The 19,734-nt window shown below is 31.9% G+C and overlaps 1 protein-coding gene across 1 annotated transcript in view; it reads left to right on the forward strand.

Annotated features, from left to right (window-relative positions):
• The first annotated feature begins 4,695 nt into the window (after window positions 1-4,695).
• LOC134715396 (zinc metalloproteinase-disintegrin-like BmMP) overlaps window positions 4,696-19,734 on the forward strand; it is a 35,147-nt gene continuing 20,108 nt past the window's right edge. Inside the window, exons 1-9 of the mRNA XM_063577548.1 lie at window positions 4,696-4,843; window positions 8,797-8,912; window positions 11,083-11,159; window positions 11,538-11,616; window positions 12,608-12,690; window positions 14,485-14,597; window positions 15,816-15,892; window positions 16,949-17,032; window positions 17,577-17,648. Of these exons, the coding sequence (XP_063433618.1) occupies window positions 4,765-4,843; window positions 8,797-8,912; window positions 11,083-11,159; window positions 11,538-11,616; window positions 12,608-12,690; window positions 14,485-14,597; window positions 15,816-15,892; window positions 16,949-17,032; window positions 17,577-17,648 (780 nt within the window). The 5' untranslated portion in view covers window positions 4,696-4,764. The remainder of the gene's footprint in view (window positions 4,844-8,796; window positions 8,913-11,082; window positions 11,160-11,537; window positions 11,617-12,607; window positions 12,691-14,484; window positions 14,598-15,815; window positions 15,893-16,948; window positions 17,033-17,576; window positions 17,649-19,734) is intronic.

The following is a 19,734-nucleotide window of genomic DNA, read 5'->3' on the forward strand; positions in this document are numbered from 1 at the left end:
GAGACGTATCTTCCACATTCAACTTATCTAACAATGTGTTGTTGATCCATTTTCCGAGGCACTTAACTGGATTCTATGAGACTGTTTGTATTATCTCATCTCCTATTTTAAATCTTTCCTCCCTAACTTTACTATTCTTTATCAACAAACTTCTGGATTTGCTAGGCTTCACTTTCATTCTTGCACAGGTGATCATCTTATCAAGCTCTTGTAGTGTCCACCTGGCTGTAATAACGGTCTTTGTGCTTGATGTCATATCATCTATGCATGCCCTTCCTGGTGGTTGCTGTACTCCTGACTTCATCCATGGACCTCTGGTCTTCTTCTCTACTGACTTCACAATCAAATTCATTGCTGCTGAGAAAAGGATGACAGATATTGTGCATCCTGTCACTATTCCCACTTCTAAACGTTGCCATGATGTTGTAAAATCTCCAACGGTAAATCTCAGCTGCAGATGGTTGAAGTACTCGTTTATCAGCTCTCTTACTCCGTCTGGCACAGGTTATCTCTCCAGCATCAACTCAACTAACTTGTGTTGGACTGTCCCATATGCATTCGCTAAATCCAACCAGACAACTGCAAGCTCTCCCTTTGAATCTTTCGCTTCTCGGATTATCTGTGATAATACGCTTGTGTGTTCAATACAGCCTGATACACCTGTTATCCCTTCTTTCTGTATTGCAATGTCAATGTACTCGTTGCTCAGCATGTAGTTTGTCATCCTTTTGGCAAGAATAGCAAGAAATATCTTTCCTTCCACATTTAACAGTGAGATGGTTGCAAACACTGTTCCAATGTCTCTGATTTCTCTTCCTTTGGTATAAAGCACCCTTCTACCTTGTGCCAACTCTCTGCTAGTCTACCTCTTCTCCATATGACTCTTATCAGTTTCCATAGACGTCTTGTAATTCTCTGACAGTTCTTGTATACTTTATATGGTACTCCATGTGGACCTGGTGCTGATGCTGCCCTTCCTTTCATGATAACATCTACTACCTCTTTCAACTTTGGTGGTGATTCAACAAAAGCCTGCTCTGGATCTTCCGGGCGTATTAGTTGTTCTATCTCCGGAAGTTCTTCTTCCCTTTTTTGATCACTGTGCATTTCTCTTAAATATTCCTCTACTTCCTCTTTACTAGCTTTCAGTTGTCCTGATACTTTCTTCCCCAACAATCTTGATGTGAAATGGAAAGGATCTGATGTAAATTGAGCTCTTGCTTTCTCTCTCTTTTTTCTCCTTTTCCTAGTTCTATCTGCTCTCCTTGTGATCTTGAGTTTTTTCCCTGATGGTGTCCTTCATATGCAGTTCAGATAATGCTGGTTTTTCATCCTCTGATGCCTGATTATATCTTTTCATAAGTTGCCTAAGGTCTTTCCTCATCTTTGCTATTTTGGATTCTCGTCTGATCTTTTGACCCTCTCGCCTCACCACCTCTTTCTCATCTGCACCAAATCTGTTCATGTCAATGTTGTAAATAAATGATGTCATCGATTCTATCTTCCTGTCTATGTTACCTGCCAATGTTGTGTTCAAAATTGCATCCACATCCTCATCAAACTGTTGCTATTCACTTATTTATTTTCATTGTTGGGCCATATTACACTCTCTCTTCTAATGTTCTCACTTGTGTCTGATGTTCTTCTTGGCTCTTGTTGCTATCTGTTGTTGTCTAAAACTTCCTCTTCCTGTTGATTCCTCTCTACCATGCTGTGCTCCTCATTGTATAACACATGGAGGCTGTGATCGCTGTGGTTTGTATCCTGAACCACCTCCTCCTCCGTCTCACCAGGCTGCCCTTTGCGTTGTGTTATGTTCTGATTTGGCTTGCATTTCATCTTTCCCATATGTATCTTCTGACTTCAGACCACGTTGGTTCTTGCAAACTTTTCCACAGATGCATATATTTCCGTTATTCAAATTCGTAGTCCTTGTTCGGTCCTGTGCCGTTTCCGGTGTTACTTATCCTGTAGGTTGCTCATCCTCCCCCGCTCTCACACAACCTTGGGGTGTCTTATCATATATCGTTCCATAGCTAGATGAAAATGGGTTCTTCCTCACAGAAGATGTGCTTCGGCCTACCAAGCCTCTGCTGCACCCCTTGATCCCAGTCTCTCCTGAAAGTCTCCTGTCTCTCCAAGTTGTCACTGTTCTGTTCTCAGTTGTCATCCAGACTTTCCTGACTGTAACTGGTTTCCCAGGTTAAATTTCCTCAATATATCCTGTTGGAAAGATGCGTGGTTCCACCTTCAGGTGAATCCTCCTTCCTCTGCTGTCTCGGCGCTGTCCACTACAACCTCCAGAGGTGCGCCGACTGGGGTGATCAAGTCCCAACCCGAAACCACATGGCTATCCATCATTATCATTTTAATCTTGACGTAACATTTCAAAGTCTGCTTTAAAATAATTAAACTTTTCCGACTTAGATACTTCATGTTTAATATAACATTTATACTCAAAAACTAAAACGTTGTGATCACTATGCCCTACTGGCTCTTGATATTCTATATTGTTAATAAAATCTTTATAATTTACCAGTAATAATTCTAATAGTGATGGTTCCTTGTTTATGCGATATCTCGTAGGTTGATCTACCATTTGCTGGAAGAAGCAGTCTCTTATACATTCTTAAAGGTTTTCACTTACAGTTGTCTTTGGCAGACCCAGTTTCCCAATTTATAGACGGAAAATCAAAATCTCCAGTTAAAAGTATATGTGTATATTTCTCTTCTAAGTAACTTATTTTCAATAATAGTTCGTTTTATAATCCATGATTCTCTTCTGTTGATGACGGACTTATGTATATACATCCTACTAAAATTTTATCATTATTCATTAGATTAATCTTAGCACTTGTGAATTCCTTAAAGTCGAGTTTAAAAGTTAGCTCTATCTTGTTTGATGTACATTATTATACCTCGACCACTATTTGGTAGAAAATTTTCTGGAAACATGTCATAACCCTCTAATGCTAATTCTGATTTATTCACTTCTTCGAAGAACTTGTGGAACCATACTTATATCTGGGTTTACTTCATTGTTCATAAATCGTAATTTAAATTCATCGATCTTGTTCATAAAGCTATCGACATTTGTATAAATACACTTCAGTTTCGTAAAAGTATTGTAGCCCTTTTATCCATTAAACTGCTTATCACCACAATTCTTTAACACATTTACATTATTTACATTGTTCAATTCTTTTAATTTTCTTTTGGCACTCTTATTACTTTCCTTGCCCAAGGGGGCCCTCTTACTATGTATTGTTATGCTTTTACTTTTCTACATTGGTTAGAGGTATAGGGGGAGGGTTGAGATCTCAAAAACATGTTTAACCCCGCCGCATTTTTGCGCCTGTCCCAAGTCAGGAGCCTCTGGCCTGTGTTAGTCTTGTATTATTTAAATTTTAGTTTTTTGTGTACAATTTGGAAATTAGTATGGCGTTCATTATCACTGAACTAGTATATATTTGTTTAGGGGCCAGCTGAAGGACGCCTCCGGGTGCGGGAATTTCTCGCTACATTGAAGACCTGTTGGTGACCTTCTGCTGTTGTTTTTTTTTATTTGGTCGGGTTGTTGTCTCTTTGACACATTCCCCATTTCCATTCTCAATTTTATAAGTGTTTCACCGACTTATCATTTTCATTTTCATTCTTTATATTTTGACAATTTAGCTTTGTTCTGTTCTCTTTCAGTTTAAGTCATATCGTGTGTAACACTAATGTTGCCAAATTGTCAACTGCTTTCAGCTTTGTTAGATTTTTTTAATACGTTTCTTTTTAATATATACATTTTCTAATGATACCTTTATTGATCTAGGCTTCTCTGCATTTTCTCCTCTCTTTCCTATTCTGACAACATTCTTGATACCTTCAGCATCTGTTTCCAAGTAATTGACTAGCTGCGAAAAAACCTAATTAAGTATCAGCCTTTTTACGTACATCTGGGAGTTTGTCTGTGTTTTCAATAAATAATGCAATGTATTATAATGTTTTTTTCCACTATTTGTACTATCTCTTATTTTAGATACCTTTTTTTAACTGATTTTTCTATGTCACTAGCAACATCACCTGTTTTACAGAATGTAGGCCAGAAAGTCACAGGACAAAAAGTCACAGACAAAAAGTCACGAACAAAAAGTCACAGGACAAAAAGTCACAATTCAGGTTTTAGAGTATTTTTCTTTAGACAAGAAAAAATAGTTTTAAAAACAAAGTTTTTGTTTTTTTCTTGAACTCTTATATATAAAGCAACTTTGTACTGAATTAAAATTTATTCAATAAATATCAATGATGAACAAATAATTGTTCCCAAAACAAAATGTCAAAGTGACTTTGTACTTAAATGGCTTCATGGTGCCAAGAAATGTCCCCTTTGCATGATTAAAATTTGATAACTTTTCATTTAACAAAGCTTATGAACAATGTCCTACACCGAAAAATAATAGATGTAATAAAAAGAAAATATTTCAAGATCTTTCTCTTATATATTCAAACAATTGTCCTGTGACTTTTTGTCCTATCAAATTTGTAACTTTATGTCCTGTGAATTTTTGTCCTGTGACTTTCTGTCCGTTTACCGTTTTACATGTACCTGTACCATGAGAACCTCTTGTTCATAAATGGGGCGAGTTGGTGTAGGGCGATATGGCAATGGGACGAGAGGTCTTTCTTCTCTCCCTTCTACTGTTTACGTTTCAGTGTGTGTTTTCCGGTTGATAATTTCACAGGTTACCAGAAGAAATGCATCATGAATAATTGGCAATGGATATCTTTCATTGTTCTATTCTTCTAATTGTTTTGATATTAGAATTATTAACTTCATTTACCGATGGAAATTATGGTTAGTAATTTTAATTTTTTATTTACATTTTAATGACTACAAGCATCAAACACGATCGATGACAAATTACCCAGGTCTTAATTAAATATACACCCATCCCAATAATTTGATTGATTAAACAGTTACCAGTTTGATTTATATTTCATATTAGTATAACCAAGGATTTATATAGTATTCAACCGATAGGGACTCCAAGTTCATTCTTTCACAGCATAAAATCCAGTGCAAGTGCCCCAATGTAGTTTAGGTATCTGTTTGTATTACACATTTACATTATTAAAATATGGGATGTTTAATTAGTGTACAGATCAACTTTCCTAATTTGCGTAAATTAAAACATTTATAAGCAATCAATGATAAGGGACAAACTTCATCTTATCGCAATGTCCACCATTTCTTGACATCACAAAAGTTCCCGTAAAATTTGACATCATATAAAAATAGAAATTCTAACATGACGTCCTTGAAACACTTTGAGTACACACCCGTGTTAAAATATGAATATATTGCATGGGCTGTTCCGATCGTACTCCCACGTCACATGCTTGTTTATGAATGAGCTTACCGACATCTAGTCCAAATAATTATGACGTCTGGCAAGGCTATTTTAAATTTTTTTTGGGACGCAGGAAGGCGTCCCAGAAAAAAATTAAAATAGCCGTCCCAGACGTCATAATTATTTGGACTAACCGACATCATAAAACGATAATGTCAGAATATAAGCATTTTACGGGAAAATACACGCTTGTGAAAGCGAAAATCATCACAACAAGGAAACGTAAACAAACGATGCTAAAATGTAGTATAAGCCCATTTTTTTAAAGATAGGAGATATAAATGTAAATTGTCATTAAACTTAATCCAAATCTATCTAAATACGTTATAATTATAAATAGTTTGAGCATTGTCATTTATTCTGTTTGCTCCGTTCTTTTACACCAATCTAAAAGTGCGTTAATTTATGGGAACGGCAAATATTGGCCTCCACCTAGAGTGCGTCGATCCAAAAGAATTGCTGTATTTGTCCTATTAGAATTGAAATAATTCATGGGGGCTTGAATATATCTAGATTTTACCACGGGTTGTCCCTTTATGCCGATATTTTACCCCTCGCTATCGCTCAGGGTAAAATATTTGTCATAAAGGGCCAACCCGTGGTAAAATCACGATATATTCAAGCCTCCATGAATTATTTCGATTCTAATAGGACAAATACGGCAATTGTTTTGGATCGAAGCGCTCTAGGTGGAGGCCATTATTTGCCGTTCTCATATATTAACGCACTGTAAGATTGGCGTAAAAGAACGGAGCAAACAGAAAAAGTGACATGCTCAAACTATTCACAAAACTTATTTAGATAGATTTGGATGAATTTTAATGATAATTAACTTATATGTCTTCTATGTTACGTATGATGTCAAAAGTTCAAGCAGGACATATTCTCTGGTTAAGCGGGACAGATTTCCAAATAGGGATAAGGTACAAATGTATATATTACATTGAGACATTTGTTGGAATGTTTTTTTTAATATACAATGTACATGTATGTAAAATATCTATCATGTCTGTAGTAAGATTTCATATTAAATTATAATATTATTTTAAAATATTGTAAAATATTTGAATGAAAATAATTCTATTACTTTAAAAGAGTGGATGATTATACAGTATGAACTATGCTTATATTACTATTTTTCAAAACCCCAAAATTGAATTCTTGGGGTTCTATATGATATGCTGAATAATCTAACCATATATATTTAGATTTTGGATATTGGACCATAATAGGTAAATGTCCAATTTAAAAATTTCAAGTTTTTAAGTTTAAGTTCTTAGACCACATTCATTCTGTGTCAGAAACCTACTATTTAATCACAATCCAAATTTAGAGCTGTATCAAGCTAAAATGTTGTGTCCATACTTCATGTACTTGTCCCAACTGTTCAGGGTTCGACCTCTGCGGTCGTACAGTATAAAGCTGCGCGATGTGGAGCATCTGGTTTCAAATGGTGACAAAGCCACTTACAAGTAATGCTATAGATTAAAAATAAAACATTTTCTGTTGAACTTAGTTTCAGGTTAAAACTCAGTTTGACTGGTCTATTTTCAAATTAGACCATATTAAGGTTTGAAGGGTCCCAAATTATAATTAAATATTTGGTGTTTCTTTTATATGCTGAATCTGACCATTTTGTTAGATTTATTTTATGTCAAAAACATCACAATCCAAAATTCAGACAGTATCAAGCTTGAATATTGTGTCCAAATTTGCTCTAACTGTTCAGGGTTTGACTTCTGCGGTCGTATCAGGCTGTGCTCAGCCAAGCATTTAATTTATATCTAGTGTTCTAAATGCTAACAAGGTCTGTGCCCGAACAGACTTATAAAATTACTCCAGTGTATAGGGCTTAGAACAGGCTCATCATTTTACTCCAGTTTACATTTAGAGTACTTTCTTTTAGGTTTTATCATGTTTATGATCATGTTGATTTATAACAGAAGTGTGTTTAAGTTTTAACATTTTTGATGACTTAGTTATTTTTGAATTTTGCTTACAAAAAATGTGTTTTAAAGTTATTATTAAATGTCTTTAATAATAATATCCAATTTCTTTTACCTGTATTTTACCTGTATTAATGACGCAAATGAAATATGCTATTCTGGCGCAAATAAAATATGGATTGTGGCGCAAATGGAAAAAAAATTGGTGAAAAATCAAAGCAAAGCACTGCTACAAGTCTATAGTTAACTTATTATAGTTTATGTGGTTTTAATGAATGCAATTAATTTTCTTTGCTGTGTTTGATCATTAAATAATGATAAGTACATATTACATTGATATTAACATGAAGACATTCATGACAAACTTATCATATAAACTGTCTATTGACCATGTGTTGGATTTTTATTGATATTCTATTTTGGTATTTTTATATATCTACTGCTTTGAATGACCTATGTATTTATAGGAAAATTCATGACTCTTTAGGTGAATAAAATATATGAAACTCATGTTTTGAATAGAGACCTACATTAAAAAAGTTATTTGAACTGATAGGTTGATTAATTATTATATATTGAAGTCAATGTTTATTGAACATTTAATCTTCTTTGTTTACACATGTACAGGCATCCATGAATGATTGAATGAATTTTATCCTCAGATCTATACCTACATGTATATATTTACAGAGAAAGTATTAGATACACTGTGAGGGTGATACAGGTAGCATAAATGGGTGTCTAGATCTCTAATTTACACCTTTTGAGATATTATTGTCAATGCAGAATGATTGTTGTTGTTCATGAGGTTGTTCATGCACACACTAAATGTCTATTCAACAGCTAATTCCAAAGCTTTTTGGAATATAAAATTTTACCATTAGCTTTACAATCTGACAAAAAAATTTGTTTGATTTCCTCAGTTTTTAGTTGTCTATATAAAAAAGAAGATGTGGTATGATTGCCAATGAGACAACTATTCACAAAAGATCAAAATGACTCAAACATTAACAACTACATGTATAGTCACCGTACGGCCTTCAACAATGAGCAAAGCCCATACCGCATTGTCAGCTATAAAATGCCCCGATAAGACAATGTAAAACATTTGAAACGAGAAAACTAATGGCCTTATTTATGTAAAAAAATTAACGAAAAACAAATATGTAACACATAAACAAACAACAACCACTGAATTACAGGCTCCTGTTGTCTTAAGTACACTTACATGTATTTATGTTTTAGGTGTATTTTCAATTTTTTTTCAATGAGTTTTTTAAAGATTTTTTTGGTATTACATTGTACCACTTTTTTTTACAGAAAAAACATAACAATAAATCATATAAGGATACTACATGTACATGTATCATAACTAAGTTAGTAATGTCTAATTTTCTAATTTTTGTCAGTTATCCAGATTTTTGTGTCGTAATAATTTTATAATTTTTCAGGTAAACAGTTTATTCATTCATCTGAGAAATTCAACAATAACAGACAAAGAGTTTATGAATTTGTACAACCAGTATTATATCGAAATGGACAGAGAAGGGAGACAACTCTTGATCAGGTACATTTGTGTTTTCTTGTTTTTAACATGTAACCTGACAGCAAAGGTGTAGTAACAAATATGCAGGACAACATCAGTTCAATATCGTAGCGGCTACATAGTGCTACATAGATTTATGTCTATTGAATGTGTAGCTAGCCTAGTTCTTACATAGATATTGATAGCACCTACAATGTACATAGCCGCTACGATATTGAACGCAACCCAGTTATATTTTGTCATTCACATCATTGTCCATATCCCACTTTATGTTAGATCAGGATCAAAAACACCTTGAAAATAGTTGGACAAACTTCCACGAAACAAAGACAGATTCTTCTATAAGACATCATGTTTTGCACAGGTCTACTTTCGATGTACATTTACATGTAATACTAAGGAATATATTAAATACTAAAAAAAAATTTTTCAACAATTATATAAAGTCAAAGTGTACTTTTGTTTATTTTTGATTGCTGTTTGTTGCTATGTTGCTGTCATATTGACCTTTACCTAGTGACTTTTCTATTTTTGGGTTTGTATAATGGTATGATGTCTGTGTCGTTGTCATCTGACACATTTGGTTTCCAAACAATAACTTTAGTTTTAGTGAATGGATCACTATCAAATGTACCAGGATTATTATTTGAAATTTTACAAGAAATTTGAATACCACCAAAAGGAAGTGTGGGATTGATTTTTGGTGTTGTAATACCAACAGGATTAGAATTAAGGGCCAAAAAGAAGCATTTTTGTAGTTTCTGGACAATTTTTGATTTTTTGTGTGTCAGAAACCTATATTTTCGGAAAAATTTGATCACAATCCAAATTCAGACAATATCAAGCTTGAATATTGTGTCCAAATTTGTCCCAACTTGTCTGTCCTTTATTTGTAATGAGTCACATGTATAGTGATGAATAATATCTTTGAGGTTAATATATTGTACTATTGTACCTTTGAAAAAAGGTCAATGTTTTTCAGTACATTGATTGTTCAATCATCTTAACCCTTGACAATAGAGCAATAAGTGATCCAAATTAATTGTTTCACAGCAGGAAGTTATAAGAGTCATGTGGTCAAGCATCTGTTTCACTGCACTTTTAATCTTTTTAAAGGATTGAAATACAAATATTCCTTTTTACCAACAAAAAAATTTAATGGTAATACATGTACATGCAGTTTCTTAAATAAGGCTACCCTTATAAAATTCCTAGTCTGAAGAATCAAGAAGTACAAATGTAGTTAGGGATTTATAAAATTTTGTTAGGCCAACTTCATTTACATAAGATATATGTTTAAGATTAGAAAACAATGTCAGAGCAGGACAAAATCTTTAAAAAAAATGATTAAATTTATTGGTGTCATTAAATTTTTTTGGATAAGCTGCTATATTATATTATATTTCTAGATGGGTATTTTATTTATGCAAAACATACATGTATATCTTTTCAGTTAAAGTAAGTGGAATTAACAATTTTTGCCAAGTTTCTTGGAAATTTTTAAAATGTCGCTTATTAAAATTGATAGATTAGAAATTTTTAAGTTATTTCCTGGCTGATAGTATAAATCATTTATATTTAAGACTTTTCTTTCACAACTTAAAATTAATTTCCTTTTGCATGTTGTGACACTTATTATGTCACATAATGTATGAAAATACAATAAATGGAACCAGTAACATCCTTTTATCAATTGACTGCCAAAAATTTGTTATATATTCATTGTGCTGTCAAATGAATAGCAGTACATTCTAGAGTAGATCTGATCACTTGGCATTCTAAAAATTGTATTATACATTGATCTTAACATGGCAGTCTTTAACTCTTGAAGTGGTAATTTTTCCAGGACACTTACTGTAAACCAACTTATTTTCGTGGATACTATATTTTGCAATAAGTCCTTTTTCACGGTATGCCAATTCCGCAATAAATTAGTTGGTTTACAGTATACTTATATCTTCTAAATCACAATTGTTAAAAATGAATTTAAACTGTGGATGGTTACTATCACTGAATATATTTTGGTATGAACATACATTTACTAATGTTTCATGGGAAATTCATTTTGCTGCTTTATTTCAAGCAAAATGTAGTGAATACAGTTATACCTATATATTATGTGCATGTTTTGATTTATCATTATTTTATTTGGTCTTTACATGGTTTTATATATCTAAAATTTGTTTTTCAGAATAAACATATAGAGAAAGCAACAGTTATATTCAATGCCTTCAAAAAGCGTTTTGTGATAGATATTCATTTAAATAGGTAAGGATTATAGAGATTTTAAGTGTCTAAGTTATTTTGTGATAAATTGTAGGTAAATGGATATGTACTAGTTTAATTACATGTATTTATTTGTCCAATCCATATTTACACCGAAGTCTCGAGTAAAAAGCTTATAAAAGTACAAATTTTCAGGTGTTAAATGAATTTTTGGATGTTCATATCTTGTGAAATTAAATGCAACAATAGAAATAACATAGCTTTTAAAATAAAGTGTTAAAGGTAACCGTATACCACCCATTTTTTTTTTAAAAGTATACAATTTCAAATTGGTATTGTGTAAAAATGATTATATATCACTTATTGCATTTTTTTACATATACATATGTAAAAAAATGCAATAAGTTTAATTTGTTTTAGGTTTTTATTCACAAAGTCTTATATTGAAAAAACCTTTAATGAAAGAAATGAGCCTGTGATAAGAAAACCAACGAATCAAGTAAGTCATATAATCACATGTAATCCATGAGATCTAGTGATCTGATTGTCATAAACATAACTAATCCAAAAGATCTAGTTGACCCTTGTTCATTAATCAGCTCCAAAATACCATATGCATTTTTATGCCCCATTTATGGGCATTGGGTTTTCTGGTCTGTGCGGCCGTTTGTCTGTCCCGCTTCATGTTAAAGTTTTTGGTAGAAGTAGTTTTTGATGAAGTTTAAGTCCAATGAAATTGAAACTTAGTACACATGTTTCTTATGATATGATCTTACAAATTTTAATGCAAATTAGAGATTTTTTTCATTTTCGCCAGAAAAAAAAGTGCGGATGGGGCACATTCTTGTTATGGTTATTGTCCTTTGACTCTTAGGACTTTTCTTTATTAAACTTAGAATGCTTTACATTTATTTAAGTTTTACTTTTTGCTGAAAAGGAAATTACCTAATCAATTGGTGCTCTGTCACTACAACACCAGTAAATGCATTATATATGGTTCAAACCTTTAGATGAAGGAACTATAAAGGTCTTTTATTTTTATAGAAATCTTCATTTTAAGAATAGCTGGCAGACTTAATTCAGACTTTCAAATTATCTAGCTGAAATTACAAATGTAAAGGATTTTTATATGACCGCAAAAATGTTTGTTTGTTAATACTGTGTATGGTAGAGATTTGGAGAACTTGTACAAAGTGTCATGGTGATCAGGTGCCTAGCCATCATCACAATATCCATGGTACATAGGTTTCTGTTGAATTGTACAGTAAATGACATGTCGTAACAATAGATCTGTGCAACTATTAGTCCAATCTTTCCTAAACTTGACTAGGATTGTGTTCCAGAAAATCTTCTTTTACTTAATTTTATTAATTTATTATGACAGTATAGAACATATGATTGCAACAGTTCATAATTCTGATTGGGTATATTTAAATTTTTGTTATACCCATTTCTGTCAAAGTTTATTATGGTTGTGAATAAATTTTCAGGTTTTGAAGCATTGTTACTACCATGGAACAGTTCGTGGTGTACCACATTCCATAGTGTCTTTGAGTTCCTGTAATGGAATAAGGTAAGCATCCGTTGTTCGTGGTGTACCACAATCCATAGTGTTTGAGTTCCTAAAAAGGAATAAGGTAAGCATCCATTGTTCGTGGTGTACTGCATTCCATAGTGCCTTTGAGCTCCTGTTAATGAATAAGGTAAGAAACCGTTTTTATCTGTTTGTATTTGATAGAAATGTTTTTGCTCAATTACCCAATGATTTATTGTAGATAAATATGGTAAAAGATAGTTGTTCGTTGTTCATTTATTTAACATAAATTAGGCCTTTAGTATTATCGCTTGAATGGTTTAACATTGTCATTTAAGGGCTTGTTATAGCTCACAATGTGGTATGGGTTTTGCTCATTGTTGAAGGCTGTACAGTGAGCTATAGTTAGTAAAGTTACTGTGTAATTTAGTCTGTTGTGGAGAGTTGTCTCATTAACAATTATACCACATCTTTTTTTATAGTATCTCTTTAATTTATCCACAACTTATTCAAGTTTGTGGTAAAATCTAGATATATTCAAGCCCCCATGAATTATTTCGATTCTAATAGGACAAATACGGCAACTATTTTGGATCGAAGCGCTCTAGGTGATGGCATTTTTTGCCGTTCCAATAAATAAACGCACTATTCAATTGACGTAAAATAACGGAGCAAACTGAATAAATGATGATGCTTAAACTATTTAAAATAACATATTTAGATAATTTTAGATGAATCTAATTATTATTGCACTTCTATGTCTCATATGTATACAAAATGGCTAATATATCTCATTTTAGCATCATTTGTTTACGTTTCCTTGTTGTGAAGATTTTCCGTTTCACGAGCGTGTATTTTCCCGTAAATTGATTATATTCTGACGTCATTGTTCTATGACGTCGAGTAGCTCATTCATAAAAAAACATATGACGTGGGAGAACAATCGGAACAGCCCTTACAATATATTCATATTTTACCACGGGTGTGTACTCAAAGTGTTTGAAGGACGTCATGTTAGAATGGAAAGTATACCTTTTAATGACCTTTCATTGTGATATTTAGGTCTGTGATGTTGGAGAGTATACCTTTTGATGACCTTTCATTGTGATATTTAGGTCTGTGATGTTGGAGAGTATACCTTTTAATGAACTTTCATTGTGATATTTAGGTCTGTGATGTTGGAGAGTATACCTTTTAATGACCTTTCATTGTGATATTCAGGTCTGTGATGTTGGAGAGTATACCTTTTAATGACCTTTCATTGTGATATTTAGGTCTGTGTTGTTGGAGAGTATACCTTTTAATGACCTTTCATTGTGATATTTAGGTCTGTGATGTTGGAGAGTATACCTTTTAATGACCTTTCATTGTGATATTTAGGTCTGTGTTGTTGGAGAGTATACCTTTTAATGACCTTTCATTGTGATATTTAGGTCTGTGATGTTGGAGAGTATACCTTTTAATGACCTTTCATTGTGATATTTAGGTCTGTGATGTTGGAGAGTATACCTTTTAATGACCTTTCATTGATATATAGTTCTGTACTATTAAAATGTATCCAATTATATTGAATTCTTAATTGTTTCAAAGAATGCACTTACAAAATGACTTATACTTCACAGAAACCTAAGATATTATATCAATGATATTATTCCTGTAGTATACAAAACTATTTAGTAGCATCATAAGATCACAATAACCTATATTAGATTTTTATGCATCCTTGTCTTAATGAATTTTTTGCAATGATATTTTGTTTATTGGTTATTTTGTATTTTTATTATTGCTTAAATATCATTGTGGAATAATATATATATATTTTTTTTATTATAGAGGACATATAACAGATAATGAACAAAGTTACTACATAGAGCCAGCAGCAGAAGGAAGGTATCATAAGTTCTATAAAGAACCAGATACCAGACCCTCTGTACTTCATTCTGAAGGTTTGTAACCTAATTTAACTTTGGATTTCAAATATTTTGGCCACGAGCATCACTGAAGAGACATATATTGTCGAAATGCGCATCTGGTGCAACAAAATTGGTACCGTTGATTTTATTACATATACATTTATATTTGCATGCTGTGCTGGTTTATTAAACTTGTCTGAAATGAAACATCATCACTGAAAAGTATATATGATCCCTTGATACTGCTGTTTTTCATGGACAATATCAATACATGTTTTTTGTTTTTATGTAAAAAAGACAACTGATTAATCAAATATGGTATACATGTATCAACTTCACTCATTTAAAGACACACTTAATGTCAATAGTACATGGTTCAATTAAATAAACTCATCATAGATACCAGTATTGAAATTTCAAATTTATGCCAGACACGCATTTCATCTACAAAGGACTCATCAGTGAAGCTCAAATAAAAAAATGGTTTAAAAATAAAATACAAATTTGAACAGCATTGACAACCAAAAATTCCTAAAAGTTTGGCCAAATAGAGGCGAAGGTAATCTATTCATGAGGTAGAAAAGCCTTAGTATTTCAAAAATTCAAAATTTTGTAAACAGTTAATTCAAGAATATGAACATTAAAGTTAGTCTATGTTTGAAATAGAAATGTTATGAAAATTATACCCAATGCTTATTACCACAAAACACAGATCAAGTTTGAATTGTGGTGGTGTCAATTTAATTTCTAGAGTTATGCCTTATGAATAGCAATAAAAAAAATTTGTGGATCATGAGTGCTTTTAAAGTAAAAATTGCAAAGTTTTAACAATTCACCCAAAACAGTGTTTTCCTTAACCGTACCCGATATTGACACTTATTTGGACATACAAGAATTATGTTCACATCGATAATAGACATATATCTAGCTATCTTTTGGCGAGAAATGGAAATCCATTGTTAAATTTTAAAAAATGGCATATGACAGGGTCATATTTAAAGCTTTGTGAACTTTGTCCTTTGCCAGTTTGGGTAGTGTCACTTTTACTGTTCTCCAGTTATGTCCCTTTATAACTTTATATAATATGCAAGTTTGGTCATCATCTGTGTCCCATGGACTCATTTCCCATATATTTCAGCAGTTATTTAGTTATTGCTAGGTAAGATTTATAGATATCTCAGCATTAGGTTATTTTGCGGTAATTTTTGTATAACTTTACTATAAAATCACTACCTATTTTTTATTTTGTAGATTTCAAATCCAAACATTCCATATACCTTAATAATGCCACAATTAATTCCTTACACAGAAAGGAATTTTTACAAAGGGTATGTATACATTCCAAGGAGTTGTATTAGATGATTTGTTTAAATCAGAACTTGACAATATTTAGTCATTTTGTAGACTTTGTTGACGACTTCATATGAATAATCAAGAAATTGTTTTAACCTTGAGATGGTTACCTAAAAGAGAGACAAAATATATCAGAGGGACAGTCAAACTCATAAATCGAAAATAAACTGACAACTCCATTACCTAACAGTTTAATGATTATGTTATAAAGTGGATCCTCTATTTGCAGCAAATTGTCTGAGATGAAATATAACCTTTTTTTTTTTAAATTGAATTGTCATATCCTAATCGGTGCTTTGCTTTTGCGCCAAAAAAATCTTTCATTTGCGCCACAAACAATATTTCATTTGCGCCAAAATAAAACTTTTCAATTGCGCCAATATAGCAGGTAAATACAGGTAAATAGTATAAAACACATATATTTAAAAAAAAAAAAAAAAAAGACTATTGATAATTAAAGTTTGTATCATTGATGTATTCATGTCTGGAAAATTCCTGCTCTCAAGTGCATACCATATTGATAAAATATAGTCTGAACACTATATATAATTATAAACCTTAGTGACTCTCAGCTTCTGAAATGAGTGTGGCATTGAACTCACCACAATTATTTACCTTGGTGACTCTCGGCTTCAGAAATGAGTGTGGCATTGAACTCACCCCATTATCCAGAGAAATACTGTAGAGACAAACCTTTTAGAGCAATGCATATTTAACGCTTCCGTTATTGCTTACCTAAATTACCTGTAAAATGGCGCAAATGAAGTTTTTATTTTTTGGCGCAAATGAAATATTACCTTGTGGCGCAAATGAAAGATTGTAATTTTCAAAAATTGGCGCAAATGAAATGCACCCATCCTAATTGGCAGTCATACTTGCATATCTTTAAATGGCACTAATTAAGGCAGATAAAAAATTGAATTTGATGGAGGAAAAAGATCAGGATTATGAAATTAACAATTCTTTGAAAAGTATAACTTTCATTCTGCTGTTATTAAAATATTTATATTTCTTATTGTTAATAATTTCAGTCAAAACGTAGTATACGAGCACCAGCTGATAGCAACAGAAATTCTAAATATGTAGAAATGTACATCGTTAATGATAATTCTGTTGTAAGTATAGTTATATAGAGACTTATGAGTCGTTGGGGGGGGGGGGGGGGGTGATGATTATATGCATTAGAATGGGAACATATGGTTGGAACAGTAACTAATAGTGTGAAGAATGTTCATATATAAATAGAATATAGGAGAATAGCATTATAAAACTGAGAATTGAAATGGTCAAAGCAACAACAACCTGATTATAAAGCAGACAACAGCTGAGGGCCACCAATGGGTCTTCAATGTAGCGAGAAACTCCTGCACCTGGAGGCATCCTTCAGCTGGCCCCTAAACAAATATGCAAACTAGTTCAGTGATGATGGACTTCATACTAAACTCCAAAATATACACATGAAACTAAAATTAAAAATCATACCACATTATGTTTGTATTTACATCCATGAGCGAAAGCTTATATTTCATTTAAATTCAGATATTTAGAGAAAGTTAAAATATTTAGGCAATTTCTTTGTTAAGAAGATAATTTTCTGTGTAGAAATATATACAGTTGATCAGTTTTTTTTTGTAACAGAGATTGTATTATACATTTCAGTATAGACAGCATAGGGGTAATAAACAAAAAATATTCCAGAGATCTCAGGAAATAGCTAATTATGTTAGTAAAGTAAGTATTGACTATTGAAAACATAGAATTCCATGTTTAAAATGACAAACATCAGATCTAGTTGAAGTTTCTACCTCTGGTTTTATCAGTGATATACTGTGAATCAGTTATTTTTGTTGGTACCAATTTTCACTGATAAAGGAAAAATAACATGTATGTTTATATTTGATTTCATGGTTTTGCTGAAGACTGCATACCAACCTATAGAACATTTATTATTTGGTATTTCTTTTATTTCGTGGTTCACTTGTTCCCATGAAATCCACAAAACCTGGTATCCAACGAATGATAATAAAACCACAGTAAAGGATAGATAAATAGTAAACATGATATAAATGGAAGAAACTACACAATTACTAGACAGCAGAGAAGATAAAAATCTTTAAGATATTCAAAAAAGAAATATGTCTGCTTCAGATGCAAAAACTGATGCATAGACTGTCAATTTGCAAACATTGTTTAATGATTTGCAGAAATGCATGTTTTGTGACATCAAGTATAAGTTATTGATTTTGAAATTTAAAAATGTGAGGGAAGGTGTTCCAAATTTTTAATGCAAACATTTACCAAGTTGAAGACTTGCCATAAATGATATTGCAATATTTTTCTGAATTTACACTAATAAGTATAAATAAAGAATGTATTTTACCCAAAAGGTGAATTAACAAAGAAATAATAATACAAATGTGAGGAATGTGGTCTCATTTTAACCACATTTTTTGGACCAAGGGAAGTATGACAATAAGTTATGGTTGGGTTACATCAACGAAGAAATATAACAAATAAAACTAATGGATTTTTAGAAAAGTGGACCATCATTTTAGAGCTATGTATTATGTTTTAAATGCCTTTGTAAAAGACAAGATGGGGAATGCATAGTAAATATTTTAAAGATAACATAGAAAAATTACAAAATGCAAAGATCTACACAGTGGCACTGAAGTACTGTGTCTTCATTTCGATGTAAAGCAAAAGAATTATTTTACAAATATCATTTGTATAACGGAAAATTTGGAAGGAGTGAAAGGAAATGAATCTTAAAGATAACTTGTTATAAAATGATTGATTAGTGTTTTTTTCAGAGTTTAACATGGACAGGAAAACAAAAGGATTGTACATTTAATAAGTTAATAGCAAGTAGGAAATAGGAAATCACTTGTTAGATGACATATAAAAAGACATTATCTTTAAACTAATTAATCTTGTATGTTTTTTAGCCCTATTGTATTACAATGAAATACAAGATGAATGGTACTTAAAAATGTCCTATAGGGCCACTTTAAAGTGAAGGGTCTTGAATTGTTACTACATAATGTGCACTATAACTAGATAACTGTTCTTTTAATGAGGACATAACAAATTTTAATGTCACTTAATCTATTTACAAAAACATTGAATATTCAGAAACTTAAAATATGCCAGAGGCAGCATGTAGGTAAAAAAATAAAATCCATTCCAAAGATCAACACAGAATATTCTGTATCCTAAAAATGTTTTAAAAGCTATTTGCACTGAGTAATAGCAGATCAAGGTGTAATGGGGTCTTTCAGATTATCTCATTCATTAGAACAAATATATGGTTTTTTTCTAAGTGTATATTTACATTGTACTTAAAAGTAACTTGTAAAATTAAAATAATATTTTTTCATTTGGTCTTGTCAGGTCATTGAAATAATATTTTTTCATTTGGTAACTTCCCTTTTCATGAAATGATAAGCAAATTTAAATTATTAAAGCAGCAACAGTAAGGAGCACTGATTTTGTCACCCTGAAATGTGCTCCAATGGGAAAATTTACCACTCACATATGATCTTTAAGCACAATATAGTGTTGTAATATAGGGTAATTGCATGAATATTTGGGAATATTGTCCCGAGTAGAATTTTATATTGCACAAGCTTAAGGATTTATTGCACTAGTGCATTATTGGAATTTATTGCAAGCTAACTGTTGGTTACTTTCTGTGGGAAATATTATTTTGCTATGCAATAATATATATTCTTAGATAATAATTCTATCATGTGATAGTGATATTCAAAGAGTTATGTACATCATTAATGTAACACTGTAATGACTTTTGACCGTG

Source organism: Mytilus trossulus, chromosome 4 (assembly GCF_036588685.1).
Source record: "Mytilus trossulus isolate FHL-02 chromosome 4, PNRI_Mtr1.1.1.hap1, whole genome shotgun sequence".
Lineage (NCBI taxonomy): Eukaryota > Metazoa > Mollusca > Bivalvia > Mytilida > Mytilidae > Mytilus > Mytilus trossulus.